This window comes from Triturus cristatus, chromosome 3_2 (genome assembly GCF_964204655.1).
Source record: "Triturus cristatus chromosome 3_2, aTriCri1.1, whole genome shotgun sequence".
NCBI lineage: Eukaryota > Metazoa > Chordata > Amphibia > Caudata > Salamandridae > Triturus > Triturus cristatus.
This window is the reverse complement of record NC_140584.1, coordinates 928,630,498-928,649,080: the sequence shown is the minus strand read 5'-3', so window position 1 is coordinate 928,649,080 and position 18,583 is coordinate 928,630,498. Positions and strand designations below refer to the sequence as shown.

At 44.3% G+C, this 18,583-nt stretch overlaps 1 protein-coding gene across 5 annotated transcripts in view; it reads left to right on the top strand.

Moving 5' to 3' along the window:
• TUBD1 (tubulin delta 1) overlaps nucleotides 1–10,214 on the top strand; it is a 247,878-nt gene extending 237,664 nt beyond the window's left edge. For 4 of the 5 annotated variants that reach the window (XM_085649411.1, XM_085649410.1, XM_085649412.1 and 1 more), the window contains 2 exons: nucleotides 12–195; nucleotides 9,858–10,191. In XM_085649411.1, the coding sequence (XP_085505537.1) occupies nucleotides 12–195; nucleotides 9,858–9,960 (287 nt within the window). In that variant the 3' untranslated portion in view covers nucleotides 9,961–10,191. Of the gene's footprint in view, nucleotides 1–11; nucleotides 196–9,857 lie in introns of all 5 variants that reach the window. The other variant, XM_085649409.1, reaches the window with a different exon arrangement.
• Nucleotides 10,215–18,583: the final 8,369 nt, after the last annotated feature.

Genomic DNA, 18,583 nt, shown 5'->3' with positions numbered 1-18,583 from the left:
TCCAAACACAGAAGGATTTAAAGATCCGGCATTGTACACTGCTTGGTTAACACCTGATGATGCCTTTAGCGTTTGGAAAACCCCACGAGCTTTCAACAAATATGAGAAATCAGCTACGTTGGTTAGTAACAGCCAGTTCTTGTTGAAGCCTTTGGACACCATTGTGGGAAAAGCATGGAAGATGTTTGCTTCAAAGTAAGTTAAAAGATTACTCCTTCATGAACATTAAAAGAACAAGCGCTAGAAAAGCCATTAGGTCTCACCTTTGGGACTTACTGGCTTTGCCAATGGTTTTTGGTGATGCTGTACACAATGGGTACTCACAAAAAATTTCCAGGGGCAAAAAAGTATGGTCTGTGGTGCTTCAGAAAGCTGCATTGATGCCAACAGGGTGGGTGTCCTGGGACAGTTAGATGTGAGGTGGGCGTAGGTGGACGAATGCATGTAGGTGGTGTGGACTTAAAGTATTTTGAGGATTTTATTTCATGTTGCATTCTAAATTATGCCCCTGGTCTTTAGAAGAGACAGATTTGACAATACTATGCTATGCTGTATCTGAGTCGCTGTCCCACTACCACACTCTGGGGCAAGCCTTCTCTACTTGCTGTCGCTAGCTTTAGCAAGTCAATTGTGCCAAGTAAGTAATTTGATTATTGAATCGGAATGAAATAGAGTTTTAGGCCTCACAATTCCCTTATTCCTTCAGTCATTTATCTATAAACATGAGGAATGCATACAAACAGGATCCGTTAAGGTAGCAAGTGTTATAAGACCCCTTGCTTTGTCCAGACTTGCACTATAAATGTTGCTGGTAAAAGGAACATGTTGGTTGGTTCTTCTAATTGTCATTTGTAATGTCAATGCACACACTTTCTTTATTTCTCCGGATCCTGTCCGAAGCTCTCTGGCCATGGGCCTGCCAGTGCCAGAGGGTGCACCGGAGTTTGGGAGCCCACCTGCCCCTAGGGGGTGTTTGTTACGCCACTGTCAATTCTAAGGTAAGGAGTCTGCGGCTAGAAGGCTTTACCAGATGAACAAGTTACTTACCTTCGGTAACATCTTATTTGGTAGAGACTCTATCTCGCTCAAAATTTCTTACCAAACCTCCCATCTTCCCCGCCCTACGAACCGGTTAAGGTGTAAGGGTCACCCTTTCCAGGACCTTAGTCTTTTCCACAGCAGTGGTCAGTTCTCATCGTGGCTCTGCGCTCCTGGCATGGAAAGTTGCGAAAGTAGCTGACGTAAGTTTAACGATGTGGCGCCTATTTAGATACCGCGCATGTCATTTCCAGAGCGAGAAGATATATACAGAGCTGAATTATGCCACTTACTGACACGCAGGTGTACTGTTCGAAAATCGTCTGGATCGAGTCCGACACCTGGGGATATTCTAAGGTAAGGAATCTGCGACTAGATAGTCTCTACCAGGTAATGTGTTTCCAAAGATAACTTGTTCGACAACACTCATACCCATCCCATAAGTAGCACCAGCACCTATCTCCTTACAAAGATTACAACTGTCCCTTAGGGCAGCATAAGGGCCCAACCTGTCATAACTAATCCAATGGGGAGTACCCAAATTAACTGAACAGAGCTATAATTAGTCCTATGGGCAATGTCAGATTTCTTCTCTTGAGCAGAATCTTAAGGGATCATATAAGTGCAGCTAGACCGCGATACATGAGCAACAATGAAGCCTTTCCCGGGTACAGCAAGAGAAACCATGTCAGACTTAGGTTTGGCCCCTTCAATATTATGGAACTAAAACAAAAATAGAAACATACCTATCATTCTGAGCGCTGTAAACTGCCTTTGCAAGCTGGAAAGTGCTGCTGCAAAAGACTGCCAAGATCGAGCTACTTTTTTACTCCCATCTCATGTGCCTTAGCGATCAAAGATTCTTTTAATCCCACAGACATACAGCTAGGAAGCGGTTTTGTAAAGTACATCAACGTTTTAGCTCAAATAAATGTCTCTTCTGTAATCACATCTAACATAGAGAGTCCTTTCTAATAATATTGCAAGTTGAACTACAATGGGCACTACAATGCGGAATTGGCTGATCTAGTGTTTATAATAAGCTCCAACAGTCAGGCATTTCAAGCCAGCAATGGTTTCAATCAACAGTGCAATAAGGGTCTTGCACCAGGAGCAATACCATAGAAGGTACTAGGACCTATCTAATGACCAGCATTAAAATCCATCTGTGCTTCGGTTCCAGCTTACTTTGTATTTTTAAATATTCAAGAATCTGCTAGCCTTTGCAACTTACAATGGAAGGCAAATTTGGTGGCTTGACATTCAGCATTAAGGTTTTCTGATACTACTCTTGACCATTGAGTTCTGTTTTAAATCTGAGAGCCTCTTGGTTGAAAAGAAGATACCCCTTAACTCCAGTGTATAGTGAGAAAATCAAATTTCAGAACATCACCCTTCTCCTCACTTCATTATCCAGTCGCAACTTGCTACAGAAGAGTCACCACTTTTAATGACTGAAGAGGACCACTCTCAGCGTCCTAAGGTTTCAGTGGATTACCTAGTTAGGAACAGCATAGCTGCTTGCCAAATGTATATCTGTTTAAATGCTTCAATCTGTCTGTTACACACTGAAACAACGTGCTGTAAGATGTTGTGCTTTACTGTTTCTGTAAATAAATAAGGTCGTGCTGAAGGTCCTATAAAAGAGGACGATAAACCTATCCAATCCTGACACCGTACCTAGTTGCAATTTCTTAATTAAGGCGACGGCCTCCTCAGGGGAGGTACGCAAGTCTAAGTTTGGTTCTGTTATGTTTCATACAGGTACCCCGATATAGGCTCAGGTAGTAACCAGACCTTTCACCTATATTTCCCCTGCCATTGCACTACATAACGGTTCTTGGTACTGACCTTTTATCTAGTTATGGTATGGCTTATATGACGTGGGGATTTCTCCGAAAACTAGCCTCATTCATTATGCTTAAGGATTCTTGGTATCTCATCAGGACTACCATCTCCTGCATAATAACTATGTATAAGTGTCATTCCTTCCGTCATCCTAGAGCAACATGACACAGCATAGTAGATCCCCTGAAAGTACCACTTGGGGTATATAAACACCATATCTTTGCTGAGGCAGAGAGAGAAGAAAAAGGACTTCCATGCTGACACACTGACGCGAGACGCTGAGGTTCCTGCACGCCGACACTCCAGCTCGCAGTAGTCTGACAATCCCTCATGGGGTGTCCATCTTGAGACCAAGACGGGGTCCTACAGTCTCTCGCTTCAGGTAATGGGGTTGACTTTATCATAGGGGGATCCTTGGCTCTACACGTACATACATGCTAGTTACACTTAGGTAGATCTAGTTAGGGTTGCATCGTAGGAGTATGCATTATTACTGTCATGTATTTTATATACCTGCCTGTAGTCCTTGTTTTAGCACTATGGTAGGAATCTACTATCCTTTTACTTTGTTGGTGCTTATAATCATTTATATCTGTTTCTCTCTTATGGTTGTTTCAGCATATTGAAAACGCCAACTTCGTTTATTCTGTGTATCTCTCTGAGACAAAGTGAGCACGAGTGACTGAGCGAAACGTACTGCACTGTTTCCATGATCCCTGATGGGACAGAGTTGTCATGTTTGATAGTTGCCAAGAACTATTCTCTCCTTGGCACTGTGAGCTAGCTGGTATATAGACAAACATACCCGGTGGGGGTTTCTGGAATCAGTCTGGACACCAATCCCACAGTCTATGTTGTCTAAACGTGCAGATCCTAAAAAGGGTAATTGGAACTACACGACAGTTCTTGGTGTGTGAGAATTTATAGAACTCCTGGATAGTGTTTGTGATTGCCCTGTCATTGGATTCTAGTTCCCCAGTTGGAGATACTACCTGCTGCAATCTTCTCTGTTTACTATTGCTTTCAGTTGGGAGGCTAATATTCTCCCCGATTTGTTACAGAAAGGACATAACTTTTGCCTAGTGCACAGAAGAGCGTACTCCACCTTGTTTAAATCTCGGATTTAAATAAATTGGAGTACGCTCTTCTATTAGCCTCCCAACTGAAAGCATACAATTCTCGACATTGTGGGGCACCCTTAAGTTGGTCCTCATCTGGGAGCATAGTGCTATAGTTCTGCTGCCAAAGTTTGGTGGAAACTGTGCTTTTATGCTCCACCTCCACTGCAATCAGCTGGGCCTGTAGTTCTGTCCTAGTGCTAACCTCCTCTTATAGCTGGAGGCCTCGGAGGACCAACTTAAGGTTGTCCCATAATGTCGAGAATTGTATGACTGGGTTATCATTTTCTAAAATGGTATCTTCTATAGCCTTCCGAATGATTACCCTGACAACTGGGTCATAGAGCAAGAAATCGTTTCCAGAAGCTGTCTCGAAGCAGGTAAGGGAGATTGGTCAGTGTGATAGGGGCATGATCTGACATTGCTATGTGACCTATGGTGATGGTGTGCAGGAATGGTACGAGATTAAGCCCAATAAGAAAATGACCTAAGCGGTAGTAGGTCTTGTGAGGGTAGGAGTAGTATGGGTAATCTATTGCTTTCCTATCAATTTCCTGCCATGCGTTCCATAGGCGAAATGGACCTTAACAACACAGCCAGAATCACCCATTATGTTTACCACAGATCCACATTACAACGCATATGCCTTTACCATCCATTTTTCTACCACAAATATGCCTTTACCATGCATCCCTTTTCAACGAAAATATGAGTATTTCGCAGGTAAGTGCGATATATATATAATATATATATATATATATATATATATATATCCGTGCACAATCCAAACCCAATGGTAAGTATAAATGTTCATAAAATCCAAGTGGTAGCGAGAACTGGGGGAAAACATGTTCTGCTCACCAATGTGATCCGGAGGTCAGGCCCCCTCCACTCCAACGAGTGCCTCCGGTAGCGGGCATTCAGAACCGCTTGATACGCGGCGGGACCTCTCCGCGGCCGAACAAGCCGCTAAACACAAAAAACACCAGGTTGCCCCTATGGAAAGATCACACGTGGAAGGGTCAGCGCACACAGCCTCCAGTAGCAGCAGCTACAGGCATGCCCTCGTCACTCCCTTTGCAAACAGCCAAACTCGTTTCGAGCCCTGATTGGCTCTTGATCACTGGCATGCAACAGATACGGAGGAAGTAGTATTGTGCCAAATCGCCATATTTATTCAATTAAGCAGCGGGACTATGCTTAATTGATTAAATATGGCGATTTGGCACAATACTGTTTCCTCCGTATCTGTTGCATGCTAGTGATCAAGAGCCAATCAGGGCTCGAAACGCGTTTGGCTGTTTGCAAAGGGAGTGACGAGGGCATGCTGTAGCTGCTGCTACTGGAGGCTGTGTGCGCAGACCCTTCCACGTGTGATCTTTCCATAGGGGCAACCTGGATATATATATATATATATATATATATATATATATATATATATATATATATATATATATATTCCACAATTGTAGCTCCACGGAAATTCGTGTCAACGAAGAATGGAAGCCACGCAAATCCAAGTAAGGCACAGTTGTTTTACTTTATTAAAAGCCGAGTTTCACCAATCTGACGCGTTTCGGGCATCCGCCCTTGCTCACAGACAATCAGTTAGTAAAAATAAAGCCCATTAAATACCATAAGGTTTGCAATTGGTTACATTTTTTTCTCTCATTTTCTCAACACCATGTGACATTTAAAAAGTGAAGACACACTACTCAATATGAAACCCGTGTAGTCTGTTTTCCAAACATTTCTACAGAAGCCATAGTGTTTGTTATTTATGCATTGGTTAAAATCCAAAGACCACAAAGCGTAAGCTGAATGCTGAATTATAAATTTTTTAAGACAAATTCATGAAACATGTATATAATACCATGGTTTTTTTGCATATATTGCTAAAATCATCTTCAATTTGTCCAAGATCATTATTATATTGGTATCCATATCAAATTGACTGTGCAAATGACGCAATAAAGTGCAAAAAATAGTAAACATTCAAGACATATATATAAATATCTTATGTTAAGATTCATTAAATCATTTCAATTATACATATATATGTAAAAATAGAATATAAAAAATACAAATGTGCAAATTGTGCAAAAATGTAAACCCGCAGAAAAAATGTGCAAATTCTGCAATTTTTTGGATATGGAAACCTGTCTTTGAAATTATTTATATATATTCACGCATCAGGGGACCAGATGACACGTTTCGCCCGCTATACATGCGGCCTTGTTCACATGGTGCGCTGATGGCAAATGGTGCATTTAAATACAAGTGGCAGCGATAGTATTTTTTCCATGTTAGTCAACATGCCTAGGCATTTTACATCATGTGCTGACTGTTGGTAAATCCTTACTTTACTGCTGACAGGCAACATGACATCACAGATACTGAGAATACATTGACATGGTGAACAGACTATGCTCAACCCTCGTGTGTTCCAAAATCAATTTCTGTACTTGTTGTGTCCGCGTGTGCAATATAACAGACAGTGCAAGTAACAACTGGTGTAAAGATTGTTACAGAGCAGATCGCGCATTGAAAACAAGGACAATCCAATAAATTGAACTCATAGAAGCGCGAAAAAATCGCCATAGCTTCCAAGACCTCAGTACATGCCCTAACGCGTAGCGCCGCCAGAATGTGCATGCATCGAAGAATATATAATAACCACGTGTGTGTGATGGGCATAGATCAAATAAATGTTGATCAGCGGACAACCCCGTATAAATACGGGTGCGCAGACTGGAATAGGTTAATGTCATGCGGAACTGTACGAGGACTATTGAAATGTAGGCATGATGACCGAAGGAAATAAAAATGCTTAAATGCAAGTTAGACTGCCACTAGGAAAAATGTAGTAGTAAGAAGAGTGAGTGAGGGTAAGGCTTTAAAGTACGGGGTGTAAATATACAGCTTGAGGCAGACGTGTGTGTATGGTGCATGAATATACAGTGTTCGATCGTGTAGTGATGGTGTCCCCTCAAGAACAAGAAAAACTAACATATTGTTGAATGGCATATATGCGGACATAATGGATAAAACTAATGTACCAAAAGAAACATTGCAGACAATTGAAAACAAACTAGATAAGCTCAATTGTGCTCGTAGACAGATATCATAAGGATCAATCCTGTGAGAGAAACAAGAACAAGCGCGGAATAGCTAAATTCCGTAGACTAAAAGTACGATTTGGTGCAAATGTCACAAAACAAATTACGAAAAAAACACATTACGACAGAACTACAGAGATAGTGGAAAGCTGAATAATAGGAATATTTCAGAGCATGGTGATGAAGAACACTTTAAACATGGACATTACAAAGGTCTTAACTGCAAGCTATACACCCAGATCAAAATATGTTCTAGACAAAACAGACTCAAATTCAGTGTAGTGGCGAGATGTATCAGAGCTATCTAGATGAGACCAAAGACACAGGCATGACAGTATTCGCAAACCAATCACTTTTATAAGAAATGGTGCAGATCTTCACTGGAATTGAGGCAGGCCGGCGCCTTGGTGTTAAATTGCAGGATATATTTGCTTTCCAGCTACCTCAGAAGCCTCTCCCTATTTCCACTGCGCCTCATTGCTGGGACACAGTCAATGACTGAGTATTGGAGGTGCTCTAAGTTGTTATAATGCACCTCCTTAAAATGTCTGGCTACGGGGTACGTCAGATCACTGTTAACGATCGCCCTGAGGTGCTGGAGGATCCGTAGGTGTACCTGCAATTTCGTACTCCCGATGTAGCGTAACCCACATTTGCATTCTAGAATGTACACAGCAAACTCAGTTCTGCATGTTAACTTGTACTTGATTAGAAGTGGAGCATGCCTGAAGGCGGAGTCCAACTGCGTGATATTTTTGCCAAATTTACACGCCCTGCAACTGTGACATTTGACAAAACCTTTTTATCGGCCAACCAATTCTGGGTGGTAGAGATTTCAGGACTGTTCCTGACTAGCGCATCACGCATTGAAAAAGCTCTCCTGTAAGTAATGTCAGGTTATTTTGCCACTAATGGTCCCAGCGTTGGGTCTGATTTTATGATGCCCCAATATTTGTTTTTGGCTGCCTTGATTGCTCTTTCTTCAGTGTTGTGGGTTATAATGAATCTAGTGGTGACTGTGCTGTTGGGCTCAGCTAGAATGTTGGCCGCACTGATACTGTTATCAGGAACAGGTTTAACTACCAGCAGGTCCTCTCTGGGGAGGGCATTAGCTCTGTCCATGGCTTTACGTATGGCAGCTGCTGAGTAACCACGTGCTCTAAATCTTTTGGCTGCCTCACTCTGGCACTCATGAAGGTCTTCTTGACTGCTACATAGTCTAGCTAACCGTAGCATTTCCCCATACGGAATGCTGGCAATGAGGTGCCTTGGGTGAAAACTTGAGGCATGCAGTGTAGAATTACCCGCAGTGGGCTTACGATGAAGTTTAGAGTGCAAAGTACCATTGGCGCTATACAATTGGACGTCCAGGAATTTGACAGAGGTGGCACTGATGTTGGCATTGAATTCCAAGTTGAGATCGTTGGTGTTGATCTCATCAATGAATGCTAGTGCACTATTCACATCACCTCGCCAGATTAAAAAAAGTCATCTATGTAACGCAGCCAAGATACTATGTTGTTGAATTCCCTTGAGTGTTTGAACATGAGGACCCATTCCTCCCACCAGCCAACATGTAAACATGCATAACTAGGCGAGAAGCAGGCCCCATGGCTACACCCCTGAGTTACTGGTTAACTTTCTTGTCAAACATGAAGAAATTGTGCCTATATAATGTATATGTTCAGGCATGGCAGTTTTTAGGGTTTTGGGTGGTAAGGAGAGAGTCGTGAGTGAGGCATCCCACTTGCGGGTAAGACACATACAGTATCCCTATACGCGGATTACTTACTCCTATATATACGAGACATTGCGACTGACCTCACACCACTTCGGGACTCCCTGGCAGAGTATACCATAATTGCAGGTCTTTGTGTTAACTGGGCAAAATCAGCCACATATCCACTCCCAGGGAGCATGCTTCCCATGTATGAATGTCTGGTAACTCTGTTAAGGAGAAATTGTAAAAAAAAAAAAGCAACCAAATATTTCAATCTGTTTACATTATCTTACTTCTCAGTGGTTGATTGGATTTACATTTCCCTCTCAGCAATGCAGGCATAGAAGCCTAGACAGTTGTGCCTTACACAGCATCTGCTAAACTCAAGAAGCATCATGAAAAAATGGACCAGTGTTTCCCTTGTGCTTCAATAGTATTAAGAGATCTTTCAGCTGGAGGAACAGGATCCATAAAGAAAGCTTGTAAGGAAATAGTTGATGTAGAGGAAAATTTGAGATTACCCCAAGGAGAAAGTTGTTGAGGAAACTTTATTGCAGAACAAAGCCAAAAATGGTTCCTACATTGAAAGAGCACGAATATCACCTGGCCTTCTGACTGAAGTTATATCCATTGAAAAGTCTAATTTCCAGGGCAAATATTGGAGATTGGCTTTGTGCATGAGCTTAAAAGGACTGTTCATCAAATTTGAGGAAAAATGTAATCTACTAACATCTCTACATTCCAATTGTGGAGCGCTAAAGCTTATCACACAGGAAGCGCTAGAATCCATTACAAGAGCAGAACTAGAACATACAACTTGACATCCTTGAGGCCTGTCCTAGAACCCAGTCTATGAGTAGAATTATATACCATATCATTAAATAGCATCAAAAGAGACCATATAAGTACAATTATGTAGTTTTCACAGTTTTCCTTGTACTTGCAAACTCTGGTAACCTCATGCTACTACCATCACATTTTCTTTAATGAAAACATTTTCTTCCTATTTTTCAGAGCTTATGTTCACCATTACACAAAGTTCGGCAATGACGAGGAAGCCTTCCTGGACAGCTTCACCGCTCTGGAACAGGTGATTGCCAGTTACTCCAGCCTCTGACATACCTCCTTGACCTCTGTGAGGGAATAGGATTTTCCAAGGAAGCAAAACTCTCATGAACAGGCTGTCTAAAACTCCACAGCAGCGAATCCACTGTAATACCCGGCATCTGTTCTGTGCTATGATTCCTTTAAACGTTAGAACAAAGGGTATACCCAAGGATCACTGGGACCTGGGTGTCTAGCAGTATAGGAGGGTGGTCCCAGAGCATAAATATTACCAGAACAAGATAAAAAAGGAAAGAACAAACAAAATGCAATCAAGAATAATCAAGTGATGCTGAAGTGTTATTTAATCACACTTTAGCAAGGTTACCATTTCTTGGTAATAATCAATCTACGACAGTCTTGCAAAAATACATCGCAACACGGTGCCCAGGGTCAAGGGGGAGGTAGGGGGTGAGGAGGGGGGGGGGGAAGAGGTGTAGGTAGTGACTTCAAAAATTTCTTTACAGTATCACAAATCAATTGTTAGGCTTAAAATTCATTGCCAACTAATTGAGCAGAGAAAAAATCTTCAATTATACATTCGTTTGAAAAGACCATGTACATTTCAAGATAAACACAGTGTAAAATACACTATTGCTGGTACTGGTACATGTAGTGTGTCGACGTTTCGACCCCTAAACCCATGTAGGTTAATTGGGTCCTTACAGACGGGGTCTTCATCAGGACTCAGGTGAAGAAAGGGAAAGGAGGCACCAATTGGAAGGAGAAGAACCTGAAAAGGTACTGGATGGACGTCACAGACAAAGGGCAGTTTCGCTCCACGGGTGGTGAGAGTGAGAAGACACGTTAAAGTGATTCAGGATAAATCAATTGAAAACAGCGTCACTGGCCGTGGAATTAACCATCGGTTGGGGAGTGAATTGAATCACTGTAGGTATAGACCTCGTTTAAATGTTCATGGAGCTCATTATTTCAGAGGCGCGAAGAAAAAAGTGCCGCGAGAGCCGGTGATTTATGTCTGTGCGAAAGGACGCCGTTCGCCACGGGAACGAACGGCGTCCTTTCGCACTCCCCAACCGCACTCCCCGACCGATGGTTAATTCCACGGCCAGTGACGCTGTTTTCAATTGATTTATCCTGAATCACTTTAACGAAACTGCCCTTTGTCTGGAAAAACGTGCCTTCTGCGGCACACCTCCTAAGGCATCCAGCGTCACGTCTTCGCCCCATTTTGACCAGCGTGTGTGCAGAAAGATCAGTTCTGTGTAGGATTTTTAACTAGGATAGACGTAGCCTCATTGGAATAGCCACCTCCCTGGGAGAAGAAAGGGCCTCCTGCCAGTCTTCATCCTCCAGGTAACCAATATCTGATTCCCACAGCTGCTGGAGACGTAATAGTGGGTCCAGCTTATTGTTAATTAATTTTTGGTATGTATGGGATATTGCCTTGTGTGACATGGGGTCTGTTGGGGGTCTATCCTCTAAGGGGGACGCTTGAGGCAGGACCTCCTCGCTCGTGACGGCAGTAGTTAAGGCATGGTGTATTTGCAGATAGCGGAACCTCTTCGACCCAGCCAGTTGGTATTCATCTTGCAGGTCTTTAAATGGGACTATTGCATTTCGCTTCCAAAGGTCACCAACTGAAGAGATGCTGACTACGTCCCATTTATCGAAACCCGTGTAATTATTCAATGTGCAGAGTTGCTCGGTCTCCCATAAAGGGGGGGTTAGTGTTAGTTTCTTGTGCCACCCCAGTGCCTTGATAGCTCAGTGCCAAATAGCGACGGTTTGGGCTGTGAGGCGTTGGCGTTTAGGGTTAGAATAGAGTGCTCTCTGATACCCACCAGGTTTCACTAACCAATTGTCTGTTCGATATGCCAGTTCAGACGGTGGGACAAGGACCCAGTGATTAATGACTGCAAGTTGGGAGGCCCAGTAGTATTGTTTTGAGGTCGGGCAATGCGATTCCACTTTCATACCACCCCCTGGTCAGTTTGTGTCGCACCACATTGTTGGTTTTCCCTCTGTGTGTATGACGACCACTGAGGCCAGCATCAAATCGCTGGGCAGGGACCCAGTTTGGCAACTCTCCAGGTACATCCCCAGGAGGGCTGGCGTTCTCTTGGAAGCAACTAGTTTAAACAGTTCTCTAGGGAGCCAATTGGGACCCATGGCCTTCCCCGATTTCACTCCACATATGGCGAGCACTATTTCCTCCCTGGTTAGGTCACCCTCCAAGGAATCACAATACTCTGGAGCGACAGTGCCAAGAGGAATGGTAGCTAGAAGGTCTCTGGAGTGAGCGGTGGTGGTGGTAGAGGAGTATATCGTGGTAAAGTGAGTTGCGAATGCCTCCGCGATCTGTTGCAGGTCACTTAACAACTCTCCCTGTTCCCCTTCAATGAGGGGCACCCATCTCTGAGCGGCTTCTCGCTTCTCCAACCAAGCGAGCAGTTTCCCCGTTTTGACGCCCATCTCATATATTTTGTGTAATGTAGATTCCTGTTTAGATCTAACTGCCTCTGTTGCAAGCTGTCGGTAGTCCTGTCTTTTTATGTTAAGAGTGTGTGCGAGTAGATCGTCATCCGTATTAGCCACTTTGTCCTCCAACCCCCGAATCTTTTGCTCCAGGGTATCTTGCCTCGCCCTCAACTCTTTCTTGTGTCCAGACATTAATGAAAGAGCTTGGCCTTTGATAACAGTCCGAAGGCCCCCACAGGATCAGTTGGGAGTCCACCGTGTTCGTGTTCTCAGTTAAGTAGTGGTCCACTCCCTTTAAAATTTCCTACTTAACGTGAGGAAACTTCAGACACCACGGGTTTATCGTTAGGGCAATGTGTCTCTTTTCGTATGGCAGTGTTATCTGAGTGAGGAACGGAGACTGGTCGGAGATGCCATGCGTTAGGCATCGTGCTTCAGTAAAATTAGAAAGATCTTTGGCGTGTGTGAGCAGATGGTCTATTCTAGGCTGATTACCATGGGCGCCCGAGTGAAATGTAAAATGGCGCGCTAGGGGATTAAAATGGCGCAAGAGATCGATCAGGCCGAAAGCCTAAGAAGTCCCTCATTTGTGAGGTGCCATGGGGGTCATGCCTCGGCGGTCCACCCGACCACCAGTCGTCAGGTTACGGTCACCTTCCATCACCAGGGCGCCCACGGGAAGATCAAGAAGAAGCTTGCTCAGTTTGGCCAGTGTGTTTTTGTTTAATTGCAGGGGGGACGTAAATCGAGAGTATATTAAGTGGCCTCCCTTCCCATCCCCCGGCCAACGCAACAAATCTACCCTGGGCGTCAACCCATGTGTTGTGAATTATGTAGGTCCATTGTTTGTGGATGAGGATTCCAGTCCCTCTCGAGCTGGAAGTGAAGCCCGCATGAGCTACCAGTGGGTATCCCCATCTGTCTAGTGCGTTACACGTGTTGCCTATTAAATGAGTCTCCTGCAGCAGGGCAATGTCGAGGGGCGCGGCTTGAGATATTGGAGCACTACCCCCCTTTTTAGTTTATCTCCCAGCCCATTAACGTTCCAAGTGATGATGCGGAGCGTCCTATTCATATTGTGGTTGGGCATGTTATCTTTGTTCGATCGAGGTTGTGTCTCACCCCGGGCATGTATGCAAATGTCAAGTGCTGAAACTAATATGCCTGTGGCTTTGACTGTGTCCGTCTGGTTGACGTCACTTCCCTCCCCGTTGTTACAACAAGATAACAACAAAAACTAAACAAACCAGTCCCCCTGCCCCCAGATGACCCTTACCCACCCCCCTCCCTACCTCCCTGCATTGCGGGCTCTGAACCTCCCGCCACCCCCCACTTGCAGAGAGCCTATCCTAGAAATCTTGGGGAACGTAATCCAACCTGACTCCCTGAGTGCCATGTTATCAAGCCAAGATGTAATACTACACTGGTAGATTCAAGTACCTGTATCCCTTATATAGGTTGCGATTATATCTTACAAGCGACCCTCGATAGTTCCGGCCGGTTCCAGAGTCACAGTTTTGCACAGATCATTATCAGACGTGATCTGTGGTAGGGACAAGCCGTGGGCGTGTACCATTACTAGTTATAAGACAATGACCCGTTTTCCTTAGTCTGCCTGGTTCGATTTCGGCGAGCCTCGCGCCGTTGCGGAGTCTGATGGAGGTTCCACGTGGCAGCCTGTCTGTCTCTGTTTCGACTGCCACGGTTCTCTTTGCGATTGCGCTTACCAACAGTGCGCTACCCATTGAGCCATTCCCATTCGTCCTCTAGAGTACTAAAGAACCACGTTTTTCCCTCAGATGCGACGCAGAGTTTTGCCGGGAATAGCATGGCATATTTGATCTCTTGTTCACGCAGCACGCGTTTCACTTCCAGGAAGCTGCGGCGTTGCTTCAGCACGTTTAACGTAAAGTCTGGGAGGAATGTTATTGTACTGTTCACAAGAGTGACTGGGGGCGCCACCTTCGCCGTGTGGAGAATAATGTCCCTGTCTCGGAAGTTAAAGACTCTTGCAAGAACTGGCCTGGGAGGTGCACTGGGCTTTGACCTACCACTCAGTACTCTATGCGCTCTCTCAATAGAAAAATACTTGGACAGGCCTTTGGGTCGGAGATGTTTTGTCGCTAGTTCCTCCACAAATAGGTCTGTAGCCTGCCCCTCTGCCCGTTCTGGCACCCCCAGAATGCGTATGTTGCGCCGCATCCTGCCTTCGTAGTTGTCGAGCTGACGTTCCATTGCTTCTTGGCCAGCTTGAAGATCCGCGACCTGGCGTTTGAGAAGGGTAGTATCGGTTGTTAAGGCCTCAGTTGTGGATTCGACCTCCTTGATACGATCATTCATTTTCCGCATGTTTGCTCTGATCAAAGCGACCTCTGAAGCGACGGTATCGATCCGGTTTTCCAGGGACGTGCGCACGGTTGTTATGGCCACCAGATTATCTTGCAGTGTGGGGTCTTGCTGATCACCCGTAGGTACCGGGGTTGCCTGTGAGTCATCTTGACCTTTTTGCCATGCATATTTGTCCAGTTTCGCTTAAAGTGCACCTCAGCTGCCCCAGCCACTCGCCATTTTCTGTTGGCGAATGATGTGGTGCAGGAGCAAGGATTCGGGCTGTGCTGGCTACTCTGCGCCGCCTGCCCAAGTGCCGAGGCCCTTTCCGGCCTGTCAGAATTCACCAGCAAGGCCTTACTGGCTGGTATTTAAGGCCGTACTGCACTCACACACAGAGGAAAGCGTACGAAGGCGTATGTCACCCTGTGTCCTGGTCCAACCGCAATTAGTCACACTCCGGTCAGCACCGAAGGAATATTTACACCTGCACCGTATCTGTTGAGTTCCCGGGCACCACCCATGGGAGCCAGAGCACGATTGTCACTGCAGCAGCCTGTTACACAGTTCCAAGGTAGGGCGCCGGCAAGGAGTCTGTCATGTACGAAGATCTCTTGGTGTTCACGGGTGTCAGGCAGTGAAAGAGCTAGTCTGGGTGGGTAAGGGGTGTCTGGTGCCCCCCCTGCGATGTATAGGCCGTGTCTCTTACCGCTGTCTCCCCCTATCCGCTGTTGGTCGGCTGGGGTCCGCAGCGACGCACTCCGCGTCTCAGTTTTGGATGGCCCGATTCAGGCCTGGCCTCTGCTCGTGCTGGTAATTGACTTTTTTGCTCCTTGGCAAATTGGCGGTGGAGTTGGCCCCAGCTGGAGGTTTACCGCCTCCGGCCAACACCGGAGGTGTGATTACGCCGTCTCTGCGCCTCAATGGCCGTTGCAAATCCCGGCGCCAACCCACGGGAGTCAGGAGCGAGCACACCACTGTGGTCACCGGCCGCGCTGACCCGGAGCCGAGAACCGACAGGGGGCTTGCAGGGCGCAGGGATCCCTCAATGATCGCGGGAGTCCAGCACGCGAGACCCAGGTATGAGTGCGTGTCGGGGATCCGCTGCCCCATGGCAATGTAAGGATCATGGCTCTTACCGCAGCAGCGGTTACTCCGGCTTTGGTCGGCCAGGGCTCGTCGTTACGCGGTCTGCGTCTGAGACCCCAGCGGCTCAGATCAGGCCAAAGCTCTGCTTACTCTTGTTGGATCTTGGCATGCTGGACACCTACGTTGTAGGGATTATGTGGCCCCCAAGATGACAGGATTACACACTGGGCATATTATCTTTGATTCTGATTTTTGGGAGTGGGGCGCTGGAGCCGAGCTAATGCACGACTGGCCCTAATTTGTGTTTTGATATTCACTTATTGCATGCCAGTATAGTTTGGCTCTAAAAGTGTTTCTGTTACAGCACTTTAGCAGTGCATGTGATTGCCCATGGTTCGTAAAAGACTAGGATACAGTGTTTTGAGAAATCTCAAATTTCAGACCAGATTCAGCACAAGTCACAAATGGAGGATTTCTGTGATATCCCACTCAGCAGATCACAGTTAACTAATGATCATCCCCTTTATTTCTGTTTGAATTGTATATTTTATCTACACTCTACACTTAAAAGATATCCTACTCCTTAGAGTCAACCCCCCATCCTAATGAGGGCATGTCCTGTCCCTACAAAATGTGTTTCTTGTTTGTAAAAGTTAAAGTGTGCAGTTTGAATTTTCCAGACCTGCAAGCTTCAGAAAAGTTTTCACTGTGTGTGGGATGCGGATGGCTTTGAAGGGTCCTGGGCTTATTGTCGATCATAACCTGAGGCACTATAATTCATCAAAACAAAGCTTTTGAGGATTCCACTGATGTCCTTTTGAGATTTCGCACCCTGGAATGGACATTGGCTGTACAAAGCCTCCAAATAATTAGCTGGAAACCTGCCTTCTGCAGGGTGTTTCCAATTAATTGTGTACACAATGTGTGATAACTGCTCCGCACCAGGTGACCCTGTGAAGAGAGCCAATATTGTGTGACACTTCGTAGTACTGTGTGAGTTGGAGGTTTTGTTTTCACTTATACAGATCATTTTGTAATGATATCATCTATATATTTTCTCTTTTAGGTGGCCCTCTTTCAAATTATATATTTTTGTTTATTCAGGAATACATTTGAAATATAATTACACATTTATTAATGTTATTTATTGCATCGTGATAACTGAGTTTGCTTGAATATATTTGTTCTGTGTAGTTTGAATTTTCTTTCCCAGTGATTGTTTTAAAATAATGAACAAGGCTTCATAGAAACTGATATCTTGACTTCTCACTTACTGTTTTTAAACAATAAGCAAAGGTTAGAAGGGCTTTACTACTAATTATTTATCTTCCAAAATTTCCACTAATTATTTATCTTGCAAAATTTCCACAACATTCAACAAGATTAAATAACCTTGAGCAGAGCATTATTGGAGGTAGATGAATTTTCGTACCAAGGATTCAAGACTAAGGGTGATAAGTAGACATATCCAGCCTTTACTCTGCATATGTGCCAGCTTGTAGACAAGGACAGCAGTGGCTGTTTCTTTGCTGAACATTGGTTCAGTTTTTCAGAAAGGTGAATGGGTGCGAACCATCTATGAAACTCAAATTAGGCCTCTTTCCATGCCATATATAGCCTGGTTAGCCGAGAGCTAGGTGGGGGTATCGACATTGATGTAAATAACCTTTATACTACATCATAATGTTACAGTATTTTCTATTATTCTGTCTTGTGACAAATATCATTTCCACTATTTTATTTTTAATTTTTATAAAAGTTACAATTCATGTTGTGTCCAGTATGAAAGGATTTTGATTTTAATACATTTTGAAAAGATATTCTTGGTTTCATAGTGTTCTTGAGTTTGTCTATTGATGATAAAAGAGGGTCTGGGTCCACTAACTGTCCCTTAGAAATCTCACTGATTGTTATCTAGAACATGCCTCACTCAAATAATACTTAGTAAATTGCAGGGTGGCTGTAGCCCACTGGGATTTGTGTCTCAGGTTGGCATACTGACTAATTCTCTAGTGCCAGAGAGTCTAGATAACCCATTTCCTATCTATGTTCTGGAAAGAAATCCAAAAAAAAATCATTAGCGCCCAACAAGGGGTTTGATCTTTTAGTAATCCTGGATGACGCACTCAAGATTTTACCAGCTGATAATAATAGCAGAGACTGTTGTAATATTAGTTTCCTATTTCAGTTTCAATAAATGCTCTTTTTCTGCTTTAGGTTTGTCAAGCACTTGATGTATAAAATTGTATTCCCCATTGTGATTTGAGTTTTGAATCTGTTTTATAATGATGCACCAACCTATTCAGATAGGACTACATTTTAAGTCGCCTGTGAAGCATCACCTGTTGGCTAAGGGTTTCCGTAACACAGGGGGTGGATAGCTTTCTTTGTAAATGCACATACCCTTTTGGAATATTTACTCCTTTCTGGAGCTTGATGCTGTAGATTCCAGTAGAGTAATTGTCATTCATACAGAGCTGCTGTAATCCCTTAGCTCAACTTAGAAGTCCCGTTAAGATACCAAGAACATCAAGCAATGTTTTATAGAAGACTACCCCATATAGCTCAGAATGTTTGAATGGGTCCCTTGAGTAATGAAGGGGCTACATGGCCTGTGTTATCTGTGCATATACCATATACCGACCCAGTAATCAGTTAGTGGCCATGTGTAGGTGACTTCCACAGTTTGTTTTACAGTCTACGTCTACAGGGACATTTGTTCCTGGCTCTGCACAAGTGAATCCTGCGAGGAAAGCAATTAGTCCACAGACTATTCA